General features: G+C 37.9%; 2 protein-coding genes across 3 annotated transcripts; both read right to left on the reverse strand.

Annotated features, from left to right (window-relative positions):
- Positions 1–612: 612 nt before the first annotated feature.
- On the reverse strand, positions 613–7,505 carry nsmce1 (NSE1 homolog, SMC5-SMC6 complex component). Its single transcript, XM_042485493.1, has 8 exons — positions 7,320–7,505; positions 6,169–6,300; positions 4,679–4,800; positions 3,984–4,061; positions 3,049–3,195; positions 2,107–2,223; positions 1,416–1,542; positions 613–935 (listed from the first exon to the last, which is right to left on the reverse strand). Exons 2-8 carry the CDS (start codon positions 6,284–6,286, stop codon positions 901–903), a joined length of 744 nt encoding a protein of 247 aa, XP_042341427.1. The 5' UTR covers positions 6,287–6,300; positions 7,320–7,505; the 3' UTR covers positions 613–900.
- Positions 7,506–10,498: 2,993 nt separating this feature from the next.
- On the reverse strand, positions 10,499–18,831 carry vps37a (VPS37A subunit of ESCRT-I). Of its 2 annotated transcripts, XM_042485896.1 has the most exons (13): positions 18,783–18,831; positions 18,352–18,513; positions 16,369–16,443; positions 15,844–15,961; positions 14,453–14,556; positions 13,774–13,990; positions 13,092–13,162; positions 12,776–12,903; positions 12,612–12,670; positions 12,438–12,506; positions 11,530–11,673; positions 11,342–11,430; positions 10,499–11,161 (listed from the first exon to the last, which is right to left on the reverse strand). In XM_042485896.1, exons 2-12 carry the CDS (start codon positions 18,459–18,461, stop codon positions 11,350–11,352), a joined length of 1,176 nt encoding a protein of 391 aa, XP_042341830.1. In that variant the 5' UTR covers positions 18,462–18,513; positions 18,783–18,831; the 3' UTR covers positions 10,499–11,161; positions 11,342–11,349. The 2 variants fall into 2 exon arrangements, with proteins under 2 accessions (XP_042341830.1, XP_042341831.1); XM_042485897.1 differs by lacking the exon at positions 18,783–18,831 and having other exon boundaries at positions 13,774–13,987; positions 18,352–18,776.
- Positions 18,832–20,763: the final 1,932 nt, after the last annotated feature.

Genomic DNA, 20,763 nt, shown 5'->3' on the forward strand with positions numbered 1-20,763 from the left:
AACACAAACAATAAAAACATGCAGTATATTTAACTGATACAGAACATTGTATGCCTTTAGTTATGAAGCTATATCGACCCTAACAGAGTGAGCCTGACTGGCTCCAAAAGCAGAATCTTTCTACACTTGTTATGCTCCGCTTTCAGCATTGCTATTGCACAAAGACTTTGCGACAAATATGTGATTTAAAGATAATAGAAGACATTTTCAATTGGACTCTAAAACTGTTATTTTGATCTAGATGGTTATATTTTGAAGAAAAAGAAAGTTATAGCTCTTACTGTGAGCAGAGTTGCCTACCTGCATCACCTTAAATTGTTTCGAGTGTTCAGGGAAAGGCGGATGCTGGGTTAAAACATGTTTCATCAACATTTCAGCAATTCATCTTAAACTGGATTATCAAATTAACATGAATTATACATGTGAGGATTCAGCAGCAATGCAAAACTAATGTCAAAATTACATCCGTTTTAAGAAATATGTTTCACTGCACTTTGATATTTATGTCTTCCCTTGTTTGATAGAAAAAATAACGCTATTCTTTTATTATGGCATCAAGGTGGAAGAAAGCTGCAAGTTATGCAGAGATAAAATTAAATAAATGTCTTAACATTACATTTTGAGAGGTTTTATTATGTTCTTAATAACAGAGCTTCAAGTGTCACAAAGAAGGGAACAATCCAGAAGGAAATGACAAAACGTTTCCAAAGGTTGGAAAAAAATATTCAGGTGGTTGTTTGATAATGATTTTGTTTAAATAAACACTTGAACAAATATTTTTTTATGTAAAGAATAAAAACTCTGAAAAAGAATTATATTAACAGTTAAAGGTTTAGTACAAATTATATTAAAAGTACACAAAAAAATGACCAAACAAAAACAAATTTGATGTTAAAGTCCTCATCTTCTTGACTGAGACTGGGGCCGTCTGACTTCTGTAATAAACGGTAAAAAAATATTTAAAACATACAAGGAGACAGTATTTTCTCGTTCTAGTCACTTGTCATTCATACATTTATTCATTTCCCTTCTAATAGTTTATTAATACATTTAAATGAAGCCTGGTGTAGTATGTAATTTTTCAAGGTCAGATAAAAAAAGACTGATGTCAACATTTTTAAATGGAATTTTTCATGAATTCATTTTATATAGATAAAAACAAAATTCCAAATGTACAATTATTTTCCATAAAATACCAAACACAAAAGGGCAAAATCTGATTTTTAAAAGCAAAACAACCCAAGAATGGATCTGGAAGGTGCCCTTTTCAATGTTTGTTTGTTTGTTTGTTTGTTTTGTTCTGTTTTTTTTAGACAGTTTGAGGTAAATGTATGCAGAACTTTAAAATAAGCATCTATGTAAGTACTGTAGGTCAAATATGTGTTTAAACAACTTCTATATAAATACATACATACCGGGGATTTCATGTGGCCAAAAGTCTTCACAAGCTGGGCACCGCGGCTCTGCTCGTCCTTTAAAGTATCTGGCCACACATGGGTTGTGTATTTTTATGCCACATGTAGGATTCTCACAAATTTGGCACTGAAAAGAAAAAAAATCTGATCAGAAAAATACTGTGAGAAAAGTCATTTTATAAAGATCAGGTTTGTCACACATTAGCTGTACGGATGCAAAAGTGATCACTTTAATGTAAATACAATGCAAAGAACAACTCAAAGTGACGCAGAAAATGCAAACTGACAAAAATAAAAAGCACCAGGACACATCACCACTACCTACATAAAATCACATAATTAAAAAAAGTTAATTATTGTTCATTCATATTTATGCGGTGACTCAAGAGCAAGTCTTTGACTTGCCAAGTAGTTTGCTTAGTTACACTGCAATTATCATTACGTTTGTTCCTCAGATTCTTATGTCTCTTTAAGGATCTATGTCCTAACTGTGAATATAAACATGTGACTACAGAAGGCTGCCTTCAAATAAAAAACAGCTCTCAGCAGTGAGGAGGAACATTTCTATCTGATCGATGGAATTTTAATGAGAGATTCTAAATGACAGAACTGATTCTAATTAACTCGATTCAGGTAATTAACAGAGCGTATACTGTTTATACATGTAAGAGACACAAAAGAAAACATTTACCTGGAAAGCGATGTTGCGACAGATGTGGCACACTTTGACTTGCTCCTGATACATTGTGCGAATGTATGGCTCCATCTCTATAATACATCTGGTGGACAACGTGTATTCACCCCGTTTCTACATCGGTGAACAGAAACGAATCACAAACCGAATAACCCAACAAAATGGGAGCAAGAAGTGCTTAAATACTGCAGCAAAGACACTAATCAGATTCCATCTGGTTAGTGGAGTCTATATTGAATATGATTGTATTTAAAATTTCTTTTTAAAATAAAGATAGATTATAAATGTGCCATGACAAATTGTTTTACTTATTACTGCTCACACGATTTGAGCAGCAAAGTCTAGTTTTGGGAATATGAACTTTAAATCTTTCACAGCTATTGTCATGATAGCATATTTATTAAAATGGTATTGTTTATTTCTATTATGACCTTTTATACACTTGTTATTCATCAATCTTAAATAATACCTTGTATTTTTCACCCCTGTGAATCTCGAAACTTTTCATTGTCACCTAATTTCCCAACAGGGATCAGTAAGAGTCAGTTAACTCAGCCAGTTGATGATTGGCATCATCAAAATTTATAAAGTTGCCTTTGTTAGCACTGTTAGTGGTGTTAGCACCTTTAGTACTTTTAAATTGATTGACTGCATCTGCCATTTCGGCTCAGCCACCTCCATGTCTGCTTGTAATGTCAAATGTGAGAGAAATGTGAGAAATGTGAGCAGGCAATCGGAGCCTGGACTCCGAATTTCATACATTGCACCTTTAACTAAAACATATCCTGTTTAAGTTGGAACATTTTATCAAAGTGTCCCCAACTTAAAAAACACAGTTTCCTCCCGACACAAAAAGTCTTAACAGTTTGAAGAAAATGGGGTAAAGAGAATATCACCTTAACGTGATTTTAACATCCTGGTGGAGTCACTGTGTTTTACCTCACTGAGCCATTTGTCCTGCACCAGGCGGCTCAAGAGGTGCTCTGTCTCGCTCTTCTTCAGCTTTTTGCTGGTCAGGGTGTCGGCGCTGTTCAGAATATCAGTGGAGGAGGCCTTGCCATTCTCAGAGCCCACGATCAGGTCCATCTGGATGACAATCGCATTGTTTAGTCACGGCATACTTTGCACAACGAAGGAGGCATTGCAGAAACATCTGAACATTTTCCCCTGCACTAAAATCAGACGTTCCAACTAAAGATTCACTAAACAAACTGCCACTCTACTTTGTCTGCTTGCTACTTTTCCTAATTGCAGTGAGGTTATACTTTGGGTAGTGAAAGTCTGATTTTATTTTATTTTTTAATGTTGACGTGTGGTATGAGATATCAAGGTCAATTTTATTATAAGACTGCTGTACTACTGTGGGATTAAGTTCCTAACCGCCATCATCGTTTGAATGAATAAAAGTTAAACAAAGTTTATCAGGTTTATCAGGTTTGTTACTGTCAGCAGTAAGCAGGACAGTGTGCGGAAGTTTCTCTCTTTGTCTATCGATGCCACATAAGAGAAACAATCAGACAAATAAAATAAAAAGCTTCCTCAGCGGACACACCTGTCATACATTCAGGTATGTAGATTCTCTTCAGCTCGTATGCGGTAACAAAATCACGGCACTCGAAGAAAAACTCAGCTGAACGGTGGAGTTACTGCTGCTCTATCACTGCATCGATCAGCAGTGGAAATATTCAAATACAGTCTAAACTTAAAATGATATTGATTTAAAATAGAGCTTGACAGACAATTCATTTTTCAGGTTTTATTTACATTATAGTCCCGCCTTTTAAAACATGTGCAGCAACTGTGATGAAGAAGTATTTGGATGACAGTGTGTAGAAAAATATTTAAGAGCGGATTTCTTTGTGAATTTAACTCACCGTTTTCCTGAACAGCTCCAACTCATTGTCAGCATAGTCTGAGGACATCCTGGTGACATCAGTCTCTGTCATGTTCACCTGCACAGAAGTGAAGTAGAACAGAGATTAACAGCGCTTCCTATTGGTTTAACATATTTATTAATGCTGGCAGCTTTCTTTTGACATTACAAGGTGCATAAATCTGTTCATCTATTAGAAACCATTTTTCAAATTCCATGAATCTTTAACCTCCTACTTAACAGCTACTCAAAATGAATGTTTGCCTGTAATCTGATTCAGTGACCCTTAATCCTGGAGTAAGTAAGAAACAATTATTGATGAATGATCGTAATGTGGTTCTCAAACAGAAGCCGCAGTCATTTTACAGCAGCTTCTTGTATAAAAAAAAAAAAAAAAAAAATGGTGAGCTGAAGCAACAGACTTTCACATTTGTTTTTAGATCTAAACTATTTTAATTGGCCAGATACTGTAGCAAAATCTGAGGATAATTATTAGTTTTCTTTTCTGAAACTGAGTCTTTGTGCATGTTTGATTTTGCAGAACATGCAGCAAAGGCTAGCAGAAATTCCTGTGTACAGGTTCTGCTCCTGTGGCACAACTCACACGCCAAAGCTCTCTTGACTATTAAAAAGTTACTGATTAAGGAAAACAGGTCTGAAAATAAAAGGCCCCGTAAAGGAATTAAACTCACTAACCAAGGCGTAGTACTGGTGACCGTTGTCTTCAGACATCCCTTTTCTAATCTGCATGAACATGGGCTGGAGCTTTGAGTTGATGGTATCAATGAAATCATCCAGTTTGTCAGGGGTGTGCTGTGCTGCAAAATAAGACAACGAGTAGCCAAGTTTGTTATTATAAAGAGAACAAATCTGTAACTCATCGATTTACTGCTCCTCTCTCCTCAAAGGTAGTGACACAGGTTAATGTTAGAGGGACCCTCATGAAAATCAGTACACCCAAAACTCTGGCAAATCCTTGCAATTTGAGGTCCAGGGCCCCTTATTTATCAACACATGTAAAAGGTTTAAATTCTGTCTTACAAATAACATTAAAAATGTGCAGAAGTCCAAAAAAATCTGTAGTTATCAACAGTTATTAAACATATATATTGTAAGGAAACATTAATGTGTTTTGTTTTTTTCCTCACCAGAATAATTAGAAAGAGAGCAAATTAACAGAGACAAATCTGCATCACAAGTTATCTGCATATTTACTGAATGAAACCCCTTTGTGTTGACATATTTAAATGTGTTGCTTGACGGCATTTTTATTGCAATGTGGGTAGAGTCTACAGCTCCAATTGGGTCCGGAAATCGGGTGATGGCGTGAAATCCCGGTTTGATTTCGGCCGGTTCTGTGCACTCTTTGAAAACGCGCTTCCTGCAGAGCGCATGGTTTGCCAAATCTTCTCAAACCCGAAGATGAGACATGGCACTAAATTTCAAATGCCTGTCACAGATGTCGTTTGAAAGTTTTGACACTAATTGGGTAACTTATCTGTTTCAAATTAGAAAAAAAAATAATTGAGTGTATATTGATGAAAGGAAAAATGGAACATCTGTTGTTGTCATGATAGCTTAATGTACGCTTTGACAATTGTAATGCTTTCTATTTGTAGTTTCACTATTCTACTAGATTCTGTATGTAAGCATGGTCAGAGCTGTGCATCTATTTACACACATTCCTAAATATAAGTTCAAGTTGATAAATATCACACTTTGTGGGAATGGTCTTACGCACTCATCACGCACACATCTGTGTGTACACACTGTAGACAAATGAGGGCCCATGTGTAAATAGTTATGGTAAAAAACTTACTTCTTTTTAGGAAATTGTCCAAATCTATTGCCTGTGATTTTTATTTCTTTAAGTCCATGCTTTATATTCCTGTATCATGGAGATTCCAATGTCTGTCTACTTCAATTATAAGGTAATTTATTTTTCCCAAAAGCTAAGTCCCAGAAAGTAGTGTTCATGAGGTTTATAAACCGTTAAAATAGTCAATGTAAAAGACAATGGACACACTGAGTTGAACATCATGATCAAAACAGACAAAAGACCTCTGTTTGGAGGCTTAATTCTGTTCTTGTGATTAAGGCTCTGAAAAAAATCCTGTTTTCTAATACAGAGGTGAACTCTTGACTTACTCTGGATTAGTAACTGTTACGTAAATAAAAGTACTTACTGTTGTGGGTTTCACAACAATATTGATAGAGTTTCTTCGCCCCTTGTTCATCAACGATGCCATTGGCCATCATGGTCTGTAGGAACCGTCGATGGCTGTCTCCCATCTGTCGTGACATGTCTCTGGACTGATCTAGACACACGCAACACATATACAGTCTTTACCCTACAATATATGGGGAAACTGTCATTAAAGTAAAGCACTGTTAACCCTTTGAAACCTGGTCTGACATTGTGCTGCATTCAGACGCAGTGTTTAAACCTTTGAAACCTGAGCAAACCGGTTAGATTTCTTTCAAAAACATGGTGAAAAGGCAAAGAGCTACTCGGCAAGTAAAGTCCCACCAATTGCAAGAATTTAGAAGTTTTAGAAAATAATTTTTAAAAAGCTGGGGAAAACTCTCCACAGCACAACAATATATTTATGATTACAATAATTAAAAATTTAAAATCATTTTGTAGAATTAATGTTTTACTTATTTTTGGGTCATTTCTTTGTTTTTACTTTTCTTGTTTTGTTTGTTTGGATTTTTGTGTGTGTGTTAATTTTGAGGTAATTTTCTTGTGCTTTTTTTCCTAATAGTTTCTTGCTTATTTCTGGGTCATTTCTCATTGAGTTGCTCATTGCCTTCTTCCAATGTTTTTGAAAGAAATCAAGCCAATTTACCCAGGTTTTAAAGGGTTAAACGTAGCAATCACATCGTTATTACATGAAAAGAGAAAACAAACCCCACATGAAGGAGTCATCATTTCGGTGTCAGCTACCAACATAAAAAAAATAACGAATAAAAAGTTAAAATTAGATTAAATCAGTAGCTTTAACATAAACTCATTAGATGACTGTTTAAATTAGGAGCATGAAAAATGGCTACATTGGTGGCTAACTGAGTTTCACAGTATTTACGTTGCAAACTGTTGTCTTCAATTGAAGCAGCTTTATGTGTATATTATGGTTGTCAAATAAATCCATCTAATCTGGTTTATAGCTTCATATTGACGTGAATAATAATAAAATAACTTCCAAGAGCGTAAACAGCAATAAATGCCTTCTTTAACTACGGAGTTGTATTGGTACGTTAACTTGTCCAGCTAACAGGTGTTTCAGCACCTCTACAGTGCTAACCAAACGTTAACCGTTAACCGTTTACTAACCTGTGCCAAGGTGAGGATTTAGTCGGTTAACGGCCGACCCCGGTTATTAAGCCCTACAGCGGCCCAAACTTTGAATATTTAGGTGATAAAAAGGTCCTCGAATAAAGACAACTCGTGCGAAAGTTTTCCAGCTTGTTAATTTTCAGCAGCGCGCGCCTCCTGTGTTGTTTTTCCGGCTCGTTCTTCTTCTTCTTCTCTCTGCCGACTTCCGGTTATTGGCACGTGAATTGCCGCCACCTACACCTTCGGAGTGAAGATCACGTGCACCGTAGAGAGACAACAAAAATACTGAATATCTCAATATCTCTCCTTACACTGAACAGCATATCGGTGTTGTAAGCTGAATTTCACCCATACTTATATTCACAGCAATGTAAATTTAACATCTTGACAATTGTTATTCGATTTGTTGTTACAGTGCTCCAAAACAAGGTTCCTGCAGGGTCCTTCCTGCCAAGTTAGATTTAAGACTTTTTAAGACTCTTTTTTTTCTCAATACCACTTACAATAAAGCTTAAGACCAAAATTGAATAAGCTCAGTTTTATATTGCCCAAATGGTTATTGTAATATAAAACATGGCAGTTTGTTTTTTGTTTTGTTTTTTTTTGGTCCACTAAAAAAGTTATCTACATCAGATGTTGAATGAGACATGGAAGACGTTGGACATTTAATATATTACCACAATGGTATTTATATGGTTTACCAACAGAAGTGGGAAATATCTAGCATTTCTGACTGGTTTTCTTTGTGATTTTGTATTTCTCACTCTGCGTGTAAGATTTCACTGCTTGAATTCCCATCATGATGAGTTTAGGAGGATGAATTTGTGAATTCATCCTCCTAAACTTCCTAAAATTCACCTCATGACCAAACAGTCCTTTAGTAAATGAACTCAAAAAGTATGAATGTATGCAAAGAGAGTAGCGATGATGTCATGTTAACACAGAGGTTAGTCACAGCTGAGACCATCAGGACTCATACAGTCTCTGACAGTAGTCTGGAAAGATTACGTGTTAGTTTGGTTAGGTTGCTGAGTTCAGGCTCTGTGGCTGCTGATGCATTGTCTTAATTTTCCATACAACAATAAAACCTGCTGAGCAGGAAAATTTTCCCATCAGCCCTGTGTGCATGTGCGCCTCTGCAGCTCCTGCCTGTAGTTAACCTGACACAGCTGTGTGTAGTGAGTAGAATATATGGAGCTCAGACATACGGTAGATAATAAAATGCTGATGAGAACAAGTATAATACAACTGTAATGATCAATTTTCCATATTAAAGGAAAAATATCCTCCATGATTACTTTATGGTATCACCTAATATCTTGTAAAACATATATAACTGAACATTAAGGCCTTTTGTGACGTGTAATAAATTAAAGTCTATAAAGATGTAAATGCATCCAGTATGACACCATTCCTGTTATGATCTTATTAATGATTCAATGGTGCCCAACAAGCTCAGAGTGCTGATGATGACTGTCAAACAGCAAGTAAAGCAAACAAGATTTATTCTAAATGCTTTATTACTCTAACAAATTAAATAAGAACATATAATACAAGGTGTCTGAGTCTTTGATTACAATAAAGCCTATTATTAACATTTAAATACAGTATCCAATGTCATCGAGGTTTACTGCAGCATTTAACCTAATACTCCTCAACTTTATCCCAAATCTTCTGAGGCTCTTCACCACAAATTTCAAGTTGAAAAAAGGTGTCCAAAAAAAAGTCAGGTTATCATAACAGTGCTCATCGTGATCAGTGTGTTTACAAGTACACAAATAACTCAATTTGTGTAAAAACGCACAGAATTAAGGTGAAGGTGTGATTCAACCGTTTGTATGTTTTACTGTTCTCTGATTTTCAGATAACTTCAGTTAACATAACGTGTTTGTTAAACTGTTCAGTGTCTGTAATAGTTCGTGTTAACATGTATTATTATGAACCCCACAAACCTAATACTGCAATTCAAAAAACTGACCAGGACGCACGCTTGTTATATGGATTGCGTTGCGTTTGATTTACGGTGTTGACATTACGAGAATGAGAGAAGTGCTTTGGAAAGTGTAATCGAATGATAAAATAATTGTGTAAACACACTGATACCGAGGCTGCGTTCAAGACATTACTTAAAGGGATAGTTCTGATTTTTGAAATGGGGTCGTATGGCGCACTTATCCATGGACAGTGTATCACAAATAGGAGAGTTGGCAGGCCCCCAGTTTGGAGAAGCAGGCTAGAGTCCGACACAAAAATTTAATCAATGTATTGCTGTGGAGGGGTCAGCCACGAAACGTATCTTAGCCACCTAAAAAAAAAAAAAAAAAAAAGTTCAAATCAGTTTAAATGTACGCTGTATAGAGAGTGTTTTCACCACTTTACCTTTCTGTCAGACAGCCTGTTCCAACAGGCATCTATGCTCTTATCAAAGCCACCAGACTTCACTGTAAAAAAACAGTCATTTTTTGTTTGCTGAACACAGGAGCTGCTGGTGTACTGCTGCTTCGATCAGTTGGTTAGTTTGTGTTACTGTGTGACTTTGGTTAATCCAAACATCACCCCTTTAAACCCCAAAGTCACACAATAATAGAAACAAATTAACCGTTTTAAGCACTAGAAGACCAGCAGCTGGTGTGATCAGCAATGTTAAATCACTGTTTTTCTCAATGGAGTTTGGCTTTGAAGAGAGCGTTACAACAGCTTCATTTTCCTGTTGGAAATCACTGTCTGACACGAAGGTAAAGCAGTGAAAATATTCTAAATATAGCATACACTACAACTGATATATAAAACTGGTATTTTTTTTAGTTGGCTAAAATCTGTTTTGTTGCTGACCCATCCACAGCAGTTCATTGCTTAGCTTCCATGTCAGACTTCAGCCTGCTTCTCAAAGTTGGGGTCTACTGACTGATATCGCTCTATGTAATATACTGTCCATGCAGGAGAACCCAGTAGAAGCCCACTTTAGGGGGAAACCCAACAACTTGAATAAGAATCAGCCACTGTCTGAAATTCATATGTTGTTTAAATCTTAAGCTCTGCTGACAACACTGCCCCGTCCTTGCTTCATTTTTTTTGTTTTTTTTTTGTTGGAGGATCCCAAATTTGTCATGTTATGTTACAAATTGGGAATGCATTCGACAGATTATCTTTACTAGTTGAAGTGCCACTGCTGAGTTTCGTGTAAATGTCTGGAACAAGCAGCTCAATGTAAACAGTAGATTTGCAATGCAAAGGTTGTTGTCCTGTCTGTCCAGTAGGACCTTTCTCCAAAAATTAAGCAGGGACTTTAACAATGATCTCAGATGGTAAGTACAGACACCAACATTAGCATTTTAACAATCATTTTAAAGTTACATTTACTTTCTCACTGCATGGAAAAAAGTAAAATTGGGAGTCCTGACCTAAACAATCACCATCCACTCTGATCGGGTGCAGATGTTGCTCTTATTGAGCAAAGTGACATAAACCCAGGAAATAAACTTTCATCACTGTCAAGTCAAAACTGGACAAACTGTATGTGCAACAGAAATTATCCACAGTGTTGTCAATCCCTAGTAATGTTTTTGGAAAAGCGATGCGTGTGTTACTCTTTCTTCCTGTTGTGGCCTCTTGTGGTGATCCAATAGCTTCTCCATCTTGCTGTCACAATTTCAACTTGAACAGTATTTTTAGCTCAGATGCGGGCACAGTGGGCTTCTTTGTTTTGTTTTTTTGGCCATCTTTGCTATCATCGCCTTCTTATTTCTCCAAAGTGCCCATAGTTGACTCTGTGTGCTTTTCGTCCCATCAAATGTCTTTTTCCATTTAGTTGGCAGCAGTTGGCTGAGAAAACACCAAACCTAATGACCAAAGAAGAAGAAGAGACGACGATGACAAATCAGTTTTCTCTTATGAAAATGAAGGAAACCACGAGGGCTGCCTGTTGTGAAACGGTCAGCTGAGCATCACCAGTTCCCCTCAACAAAGACAAAATTTACTGTCTGAGTGACTTGAAATGACTGTTCGTGTGTGTGTTGTACCTTGTGTTCTAGTGGCTGGTAGGAAACTGTCCATGTGTGTTGATGGACTGTTGCAGCTTTTCCTCTTTGGCCCTTCTGCTGTGGCAAAGCTGTGGAAAGACACAAAAACAGTCAACACACATTCTTCTTAACATGTTGTATAACGCACTTGTTATCACATTCATACTCCATGATGAAGCACTTCTCACCGTTCTCTTCTCCATGAAGCTGGTCAGGAATTCGTCGATGTCTGTTCGTCCCTCCAGGAAGTTTTCAGCCGTCTCCTCTGACTCCTCCTCGGCCTGGTGGGCTGCAACTTTTAACCGTGCCTGTAGTGTGCTAAGACTGCAACTCTAGTGGGGGATAATAGACAAAACAGTATTTCAAGACATGTTTAACAATGCTTGGGTGAAGTGTCTTTGAACTACATAATATTTCCTCCCATAGATTTTTTTTTTTTTTTGACAAGGTGAAAACAAAGTAGACTTCTTGCCTCTTCAGCAGCACTATGGTTAAAGCTGTAACCATATACAAATAACTACTGTTATATTTGCTGAAATGGCCAACAGATTCACACAGTATCAAATGAGACAAATGAAAAGAATCTCGGTCCTCTGCTTCCTCATATTGCTTCTTGCAGCATTTGGAAAAATCCACGACATGAGAACGTAAACAACAAATCAGAGCCAAGGGGTTTCCATCAGAGCTGTCTATCATGTCAGTCACTGCACTTGAACTGCAGTCAAACTGTCAAATGCAGCGCTCATCAAATATGAATAAAGATCTGTTATTGCATTGCCAGTTTCTCGCCTCAAATGCTTTCAGAAACATATTTTAATGTTCTGCTTGGCTGTAAAATGAAAACTAAGTAACTCGACTGCCATGTTGGAGGCAGTTGAGTGAAAACTAAGCATTTTATTCCATTCAGAAATGCTTAACTTAAATTTAAAGGACTATGAGTAGATTCTGGGGGACTCCTACTATTCAAGGAAAAACCCAAATGACTCAAAATGGTCAAAATTCAACTAAAAACATCAGCAGCTGTAATCCAAACAGGTGAATCTGCACTTACAACCTGTTATCAACCAAACCGTAGTATGATGATATGGCTGCCCACCTCACTGAGTTCATGCTGTCTCTGCATCCTCGTCTCAAAGGCTGACTTCATCTGAGTCAACTGTTCATACTGTCAAAGGACAAAAACAAAGTCACAATCTGCTGGACAATACCATGAGTTTGTTGTGTGTCTGTTTAAGACAGGGAGCAAAAGGGCTTAGATGTAAGATCTGACCTTGTAGAGCATTTCTTGTCTTTTTCCCTCCAGCTGTGGCTCCATCTGAAGATTTTTCTCTGAAAATGACAAACAGAGGCACAAATCTTTGTAAATCTCAAGTTCAAATTCTCTTTTACGACTGACCATAAAGACCTTTGGTGCAGCGGCAAAAAGGAACTTACTAGCCATGTCCACTATGTTGGTGACGAGCTCTTCTTTATCACTGGTGACCTGTTTCAGTTGTGGCAAACTCACAAAGAACTCCAGCAACACATCCTCGTTGTCAGACATGTCAGACAGCTGGCTCAGACTAGGGAGGACACAGCAGAGGTGGCAGACACAGATACATTTAAAGCAGGAAGTCAGAACGAGATTTATTATAGGCACTAAAGAAATGTTTTCCCTTTTCTAAAACCCACATTATAACACGCTTAAAAATTAGACAATTAATAAAATATAAAATATAATCTAAATTGAGAATATTTGGGAATACTTTACTTCAAGTCACAGAGTTCAGGAAAAGACTCGGGAATATCAGGCATCTTGTACATGTGTCCGTTCAGTCCAGCCTGTAACAGAAAACAGCAATATGAGCAAGTGACGTTCTTCAGTCACTAAATCGGTCTGAAACTGAGCAATCAGTTGCTGTGAAAGATCTAGAAATGAAAACTTTGCTTGGAAAATCCTGGGTAGTCAGACTGTCAGTGTTGAGATGTTGTTCTACCTCTTGCTTTTAGCAGTCATTACCTCCACCGAGGTGGTTTGGTTTGTTTGTTTGTCAGCAAGATTTCAGAAAAACTATGGGACCAAATTTTCATGAAACTTAGTAGAGGGGGGGTGACATGGGCCAAGGAAGAAACCATTACATTCTGGAGCAGATCTGAATCACAAAGCAGATACACTAAGGCATGAGGCCTTGGTACGAGTCTGTGCTCTCTGAGTGCCCTTCTAATTTTTTTTAAAATCTAAGTCAATGAACTGATATTTGTTTTTTAAAGCACTGAAGCTGGGGAAAGCTCCTCTTTGTTCAATCATACCAAGCTGTTCACAAACACTTAATGCATATATCAACTTTATTTCCTAAAAATGTAGAGTTCATATTATAGTCCTCTGTGTTAGTGAGTGTGTTTTGGACGGATGTTATCGACACATTTGTGGACATTTTCCATAATCAGTGCACCTGGGAGTCTCCAGTAGGAACAGGCAGTGGCAAGTCAGAAATGAGTCCATATGGGGCTGGAGCTCGAGGCGGTCCATGAGCACTATCGACCCCTGGGTGAGGCATGGGAGCTGGGCCCGGACCAGGAGGCGGCGTGTGACTGGGGCCCACATGGCGAGGGCCGTAATGGTAAGCTTGGGTGGGGTAAGGAGCCATGCTTGACGGCTTGTACATACTGCTGGGGAAATGTGGGGGGAAATAAAATTACTTCACTCAAACATAACAAAGACAACACATGATCATGGCAAGAAAAACATGTTTTTTTCAAGCTTTGTCAGTTTCTGTCATTATTTTATTTACCAGCCTCATTGTAAGGAGGAATGAGGAAAGCACAGTACAGAACTGTCCTAGTCGTGACTATTTATGCAAAGGTACACAGCCTCAAACATGTTTCAAGAAATTAAGTTTTACACAATATCTTTAAAAGGGAAAAGAAAAAACATGTCAGAGTTCCAAAGAATGGCCCTAAATTCCCATTTGAATTATCAATTGATCTTTATTGCTACTTTCTTCCTGCATTGCCCCAATAAAAACATGATGGCAAAAATACTGGTTGCAGAACACTGAACTTTTGGTTGTAATGAAGTGTAATGAGAGAGTACTGAGAGACGAGTGTCCGTGAATATAAGAGGAAACTCACTATGGAAAGCCAGCAGCACCACTGGACATCAAGGCAGGAGGACTCTTCCAAAACTCGTCCAGCAGACTCTGAATGACCTTACCCAGATCTGAGTGCATCCCAAACTACAACACACACACAACAACAGTGGAAATACTTAACTTGAAGTTAAATACAATAAATAAATTGTAATAACTGAGAAGAGAGGGGGAAGAAAAGAAGCAGGAAAACAAATACATCAGGTTGATGCTTTTACAGGCTATTGGAACAAATCAGGAAAGAGTTGGACAAAAATGTTTAAATGTAGCTGGTATGTAATCAGATTTCTACCCCTATCTCTGTTTTAAACTATGGTGGGTTAAGCTGCCCAGTTATGATCAGGTTTTATTTTTTTGGAATACGCCATTCATGGATTTGAACATGGTGGTGTCGTGGTTAGCACTGTTGCCTCACAGCAGGGTCCCGGGTTTGGGCGAGGTGCAGTCCATGGGCGGGGGCCCTTCTGTGTGGAGTTTGCATGTTCTCCCCGTGCCTGCGTGGGTTCTCTCCGGGGTCTCCAGCTTCCTCTCACAGTCCAAAGACATACAGGTCAGGTTGATTGGTGACTCTAAACTGCCCTTAGGTGTGACTGTGAGTGTGAAAGGTTGTCTGCCTATATGTGTCGGCCCTGCGATAGTCTGGCAACATGTCCAGGGTGTACCGCGCCCTCCGTCCAATGACAGCTGGGGTTGGCCTAAACACCCCCCGAACCTTACAAGGACAATTGGGATAGTGGCTGAGATGACGAGGGGTCAAACTGATGCTGGGCAGATAAAAACCTGCATAATAATGGAATTATGAATACAAGAAATGACAAAAACAAAGTATGTTTTTCCTAATAAAACAGAGAATGTGGACTGAGTACGCAGAGAGAAGAAAGCCTCTGTGTTGAGACACGTTTTACTTTTCTACTCACATGTGCCTACATCTTTCAAAGACCTACTGTTCGACTGCTGAAACTAATTTACTTTGAGTCATTTATTCCAGTTTTAGTTTTGAGATTGAAATCATTTGGATACATCTTTGCTTTCATCACACCATACGGCTTCCACAGTGATACTGGCCCTAATAACATAGCACACTATCAAATGTGGTTACCAATAACAACGTTGTAAACACACAGCAACAGAGATCGTGTCACTAAGAGTCAGTAGTCATGAAAAGAGTACAAGAGAAGAGAAATAAAAGCAGACATCTGTTTTTGTGTGCACATTAGCGTACTGCACTGTCATCTGCCCAGCTTACAAACAGGCCAATGGTGGCTTTCATGAATATTCTATAATGCAGATCTGGAAAAACACCAACCACTTGATCTCCTTGAACTACTTCAGCATTCTTAAAAACACCTCATGAAAGCCCACACAACTACTTACATTAGTGATGAGGGGGCTAGTGATCATGGTGCCATTATTGCTGTCGACTAAGTGATGACCAACGGGGGGGTAGACACTAACCACCGGCTTCTCCTGAGGGAACTGAGGAGGCAGCAGGCTAGGGGAAAGAGAGAGATTCAGCCTTTAGAAATCACAGTCACAGCATGAATAACATGCTATAAAATATGTGATATAGTATATCAACATTGTCATCTGGTATTATGGTAGTGTAATTTACATTTGTCCCTATATAGCCAAGCTCTATGTTCTGAAAATTAGAAACCTTAGTACCACTAGAGTGTATGTGGTGAAGTTTTTTTTTTTTACTAACAGCTCCCAGGAGCATAAAGGAGTTTCAATTCATGCTATGGGGAAGAAAACCAATAAGACGTGTTGTTTGATTGCTTAGCGATCTTTCCTGCTTTTCTTGCCTTTCTTCTCTGACGTTCTTGTTAAAATATGGAACGCTGGGGGCGCTTTACAACCAAAGTCAGTCACTGACTGTATGCACAAAGATGTACTCACATATTAACACTAATGGTGGAGTTGTTGACTGTGAATGGTATTCTGTACTCGACATCCTTCTGGATCTCTGCAAGGCTGTTGAGAAATGGAAAAAACATAATCAGTAATCCTGCTTGCGCAATCATGATCAGCACATTTAGAAAACGTATTGTGCATCTACAATCAATGTTTATGAACATTCTGCTACTTTGGAGAAGGACAGATTCATAAAGAGAGGCCATTAATGCCCATTCCCAACTGATAACTCTACTTCATAGCAAAACAAAGTCTGACAGCAAATATACTGTAATGCTGATCTACGGGTGGGCAATATATCAATTGTGCTCCGTGTATTGCGGCTGTTTTCATCAGCGTCTATAAAATGACTGTATCAGGAACACAAGTATGAGTAGTTACGACATTTTTTAAATCATTTTACTATATTAAAACAGCACTTATTTATTTTTTTAATTGTATTTTATTTAGCTTTAGTAAAACTGCACCTTATTTAACTTTATTACAACAGTACTTTATAATTACAGTAGTATATTTCATTTTGTCATAAAAGTACTTTATATAATAACTTATTTTAAGAGTACTTTATTTAACATTATTATAACAGTACTGTATTTAACTGTTTTTCCTGTCAGTATTTTATTTGACTTTTTTATGACTACTTTATTTAACTTTATGGTAACAGTAGTATATTTAGTAATTAAGTCTTTTATTCAACTACAGTAGTTTAAGTTAGATATCAGAGCATTGATATTAATATTGTTTGAAACCATACAACCTTGAAAATAACACAATATTATTTATAGGCTGGAACACCCAGCCCTGGGCTGATCCCAGTATCTATTTGTCTCGGTGCCAAGTCCATAACTTAATGGTTTTTGACAGTTGCAAAGAAACAAAATAGTTAGTAGTATTGATATTGGTCCCAAATTTAATATCAGATTTGTAAATAATCTATACCTCACAGTATACCTAACAACAGCCAGCCCAACAAGAGGGCTACACGTTAAAAAAGCACTGGTCCTGCATGCTTTTATTTACAATTTACAAAAAATGTGAATTATCATCTCCCATCCATGTACTCCTTAACGTCACTGCCATGCGACTAACAGCATTCACCACAGCACATTTAGCCTTCATGGCTTCTGCAATCCCACGAACTTTACATCTGTTGGAGAAGCATGTTTCCTTCTGCGTGTAATCGCATGTTTTGTCACAGGCACACTTCACATCAGGAGGGAGATTCCTGTCATTTAATGCATCTGGCTGACAAGAAATTAACTAAGAGAACAGTCTGTTAATGCTGTCTATTTATGTCTGACTGAGTACTAAGATAAAAACAAACTGTCTGTGAGATTGAGCTCCTTAGTAAACAAAGGCTATTAATACTTTAATCTCCACATCTAATTAGCTAGCTGCTCCTAAAACTATATGCGTGACACTCTGGCGAGGTAAACACCGGAATGATCACAGGACTGGGCCAGCGGGCTACAACTCGTGTCATCAATCCTAAAAATAGGCTCTGTAACTGTCACTTGATTAGCTAGTCAGCTAACGCAGCGCCCAGGCAAATCACATATTGCTAGTTAGCTACGATGATAGATTAGCAAACATTAGCAGCTCAACGACCACGCCGAGGCGTGTCAAACCAGTGGCCGTGGGTTCACGCAGAATCGCGTGAATCGCTTTGACACATTTTCAGAGTCGCAAGGACAAATGTACGAAAAATGAAGCTGTATTTGTTAGCCTAGCTTACTAGCTCTGACCTAACGTTAACTGTGAGCCAGGTGGCTAGCTATGCTAAGTAACCATCAGCTGTGTGTGTGTGTTAACCCAGCAAACATGTTTCAGTAAACAACATTAATAAAGTGAATAAAAAAACATTATTGTGAGCATATTCTGAGTTTGAATAAAAACAGACTTATGTTTAACGAGCTAATCAGCAGCACCGGGGTCTGGTTTTGTGGGGCCGGTTGCCGTCCACGTTACCTGGGGTGAGCGGCTTTGAGTGACTCGATCTGCCGCTGTCTTTGTTGCTGGAGGCTGTTGAGAGGAGGGAGAGGTCCGGAGCCTTTGGACAGGGGGAAAAGCCAGTTCATCCTCTCCTGGCGACACCGCGGACTGAAGTTGGTGACAGAGTGCAAAGGCCGACTACAGACGAAGATGAAATGGAAGAGAAAGTGAGAATGAAAAGCACACGGTGTGCAGATATGTGATGCTAACCCCTGTTAGCTGCTCGACTCCGTTTGTTGTCCACACGGTTTTTTATTTACTCTGTTACGTTACAAAGTCAGATGACATATCCTCGTGAGTCGAATAAAATGTCGATCTCGCTCTATCTCCAAGACTTAATATGTAAATTCAGCATTGTCGTTATTATTATTGAGGCGAGAGATAAATATAGCAGAGAAGACGACAACCTTGCGAGTAAGCAGAAGAAGCTTGATCAACTTATTTACGTATGACGTCAATTCTACGTAAAGCGCAACTTCCTGTTTTTCTACCCATGGATTTTTTTGCCCCCCCCCCTACCTGATGTTTTCTATATGTTCGTTTTTTCAATAAAACACTTTTTTAATTTTTTCTTTTTTACAGTTTCCTTGTTTTTCTATTGTTTCTAAAATAGAAACAGTTAGACAAAAAAGTGAATTATTTTAATACACCTCAAATGACACATAACAAAAGTAACAGCCAGTTCTGATGATTATATTTCCACAGAAAACCTACTTTTCTGGACCTCCAAAAGACCATCAAATCAAATTTGGTGACTTATTGTTGCAGTTTACTTTTGGTGGTATAATGACTATATATTATTTCCTATATTGCCTGTATTTTTGTAGTATATATACAGTCGTTTGTTTGTTGTAATTTCTATTTTTTCCCCATTAATGTATAAAGAGAACTCACACAACATTCCTCTTTTTTTTAAGCAAAAGTTGAAATCACGTATTATGTAATAATTTGAGATAACCAGAGAAATCATGGCCTGTACAAGTTGAAGAGAAGTAGCAGGGCAATTAAAGACTGATGTGAGAATAACTGCTAATCTAATCAAAGGGGATATTACATTAAGCTTTGGTTTATTCGCATCATGCAGACAGGACCTCTTCTGTGGGGACAGTGTTGGGTTGAATGAGAGACCTTTAACCCCACAAAACAAGGCACAACAGTGGAAGGCAAAGGAGGCAAATGTGAACAGCTGACAGCTGACTGAGCACTTCATTCAGAAAATAAAGGACGACTGAGCCTGCTGTTTTTGGACTTTTGGCACACATTCAACCTCTGCACCTCAGTAAATTGGGGAAAAAAAACTAAATCAATAGATGTCAGTCAAGCACAGCCTGTCATAGGCGAAGTCAAAGTCCTGGGAGGAGGTCAGATTAGTCATGTGAAAACATCTGTGTGAGCGTAACATAGGGAGGGGCTTTTGAACAATGCACATTTTTCATAGTCAACATTTTGACATGTCACTGTAGGAAAAGCACAGGTGTAAATAATCCAATCAATTATGGTGAGATTCCATTTAGCTGAGTCAGTTTTAAGGTTCCTGGTATTGTGCATGCTGGCTCACTGTCATCCTGTTGCAGTTTACAAAGACATTTGAATAGCACAGAGCAATCAGTGATGGGATTTGTGATACCTGTGTTTTTCCTACGATGACAACTCAAAAATGTGCTGAGTAGAGATGGCAATTTCGACACCGAAGATTGAACTGTTTCAAAACATTTCGTCACTTCCAGCTTCAGCACATATCTCGAGACATGTTTCGAAACATCATGTGATCGGTACCAAACCCGGACAGATTAAGTCTCTGTTAATGAATGAAACCATTGAAGTGTTCTACAAACTAACTATAGCATAGCATAAGACCAGTGTCATTGGGTCACATAGCTAATAATGATATGAAATAGTTACCATATCCTACAAGAACTAAATCAATAGCAGTTTGATTTGATTTGACACCTATTGAATGATAAATGTGTGTAATGCAAGCTTCTACCAGTAGATGGCAATGTAGAACAAACAGGTTTTAAACAAGTTTCAATATGTTTCAAAGCAATGGTTTAAAAGTGTTAAAACGTTTCAGCGTTTCGAATTTGCCATCTCTAGTTTTTCCTACAATGACAGGTCAAGAATGTGTTAGGGACTATCACGCTACTTTGTCAGACAATGGAGTGCATGTTGAATTTCTATGATTCACATGTGTAGACATAGTAAGAACAACAAAACACTATACAAAGTTTGAGAAATTTTAAGTGTACAGTTAAAATTAACTCTCTAAAAANATGGAGTGCATGTTGAATTTCTATGATTCACATGTGTAGACATAGTAAGAACAACAAAACACTATACAAAGTTTGAGAAATTTTAAGTGTACAGTTAAAATTAACTCTCTAAAAA

Source organism: Plectropomus leopardus, chromosome 4 (genome assembly GCF_008729295.1).
Source record: "Plectropomus leopardus isolate mb chromosome 4, YSFRI_Pleo_2.0, whole genome shotgun sequence".
Lineage (NCBI taxonomy): Eukaryota > Metazoa > Chordata > Actinopteri > Perciformes > Serranidae > Plectropomus > Plectropomus leopardus.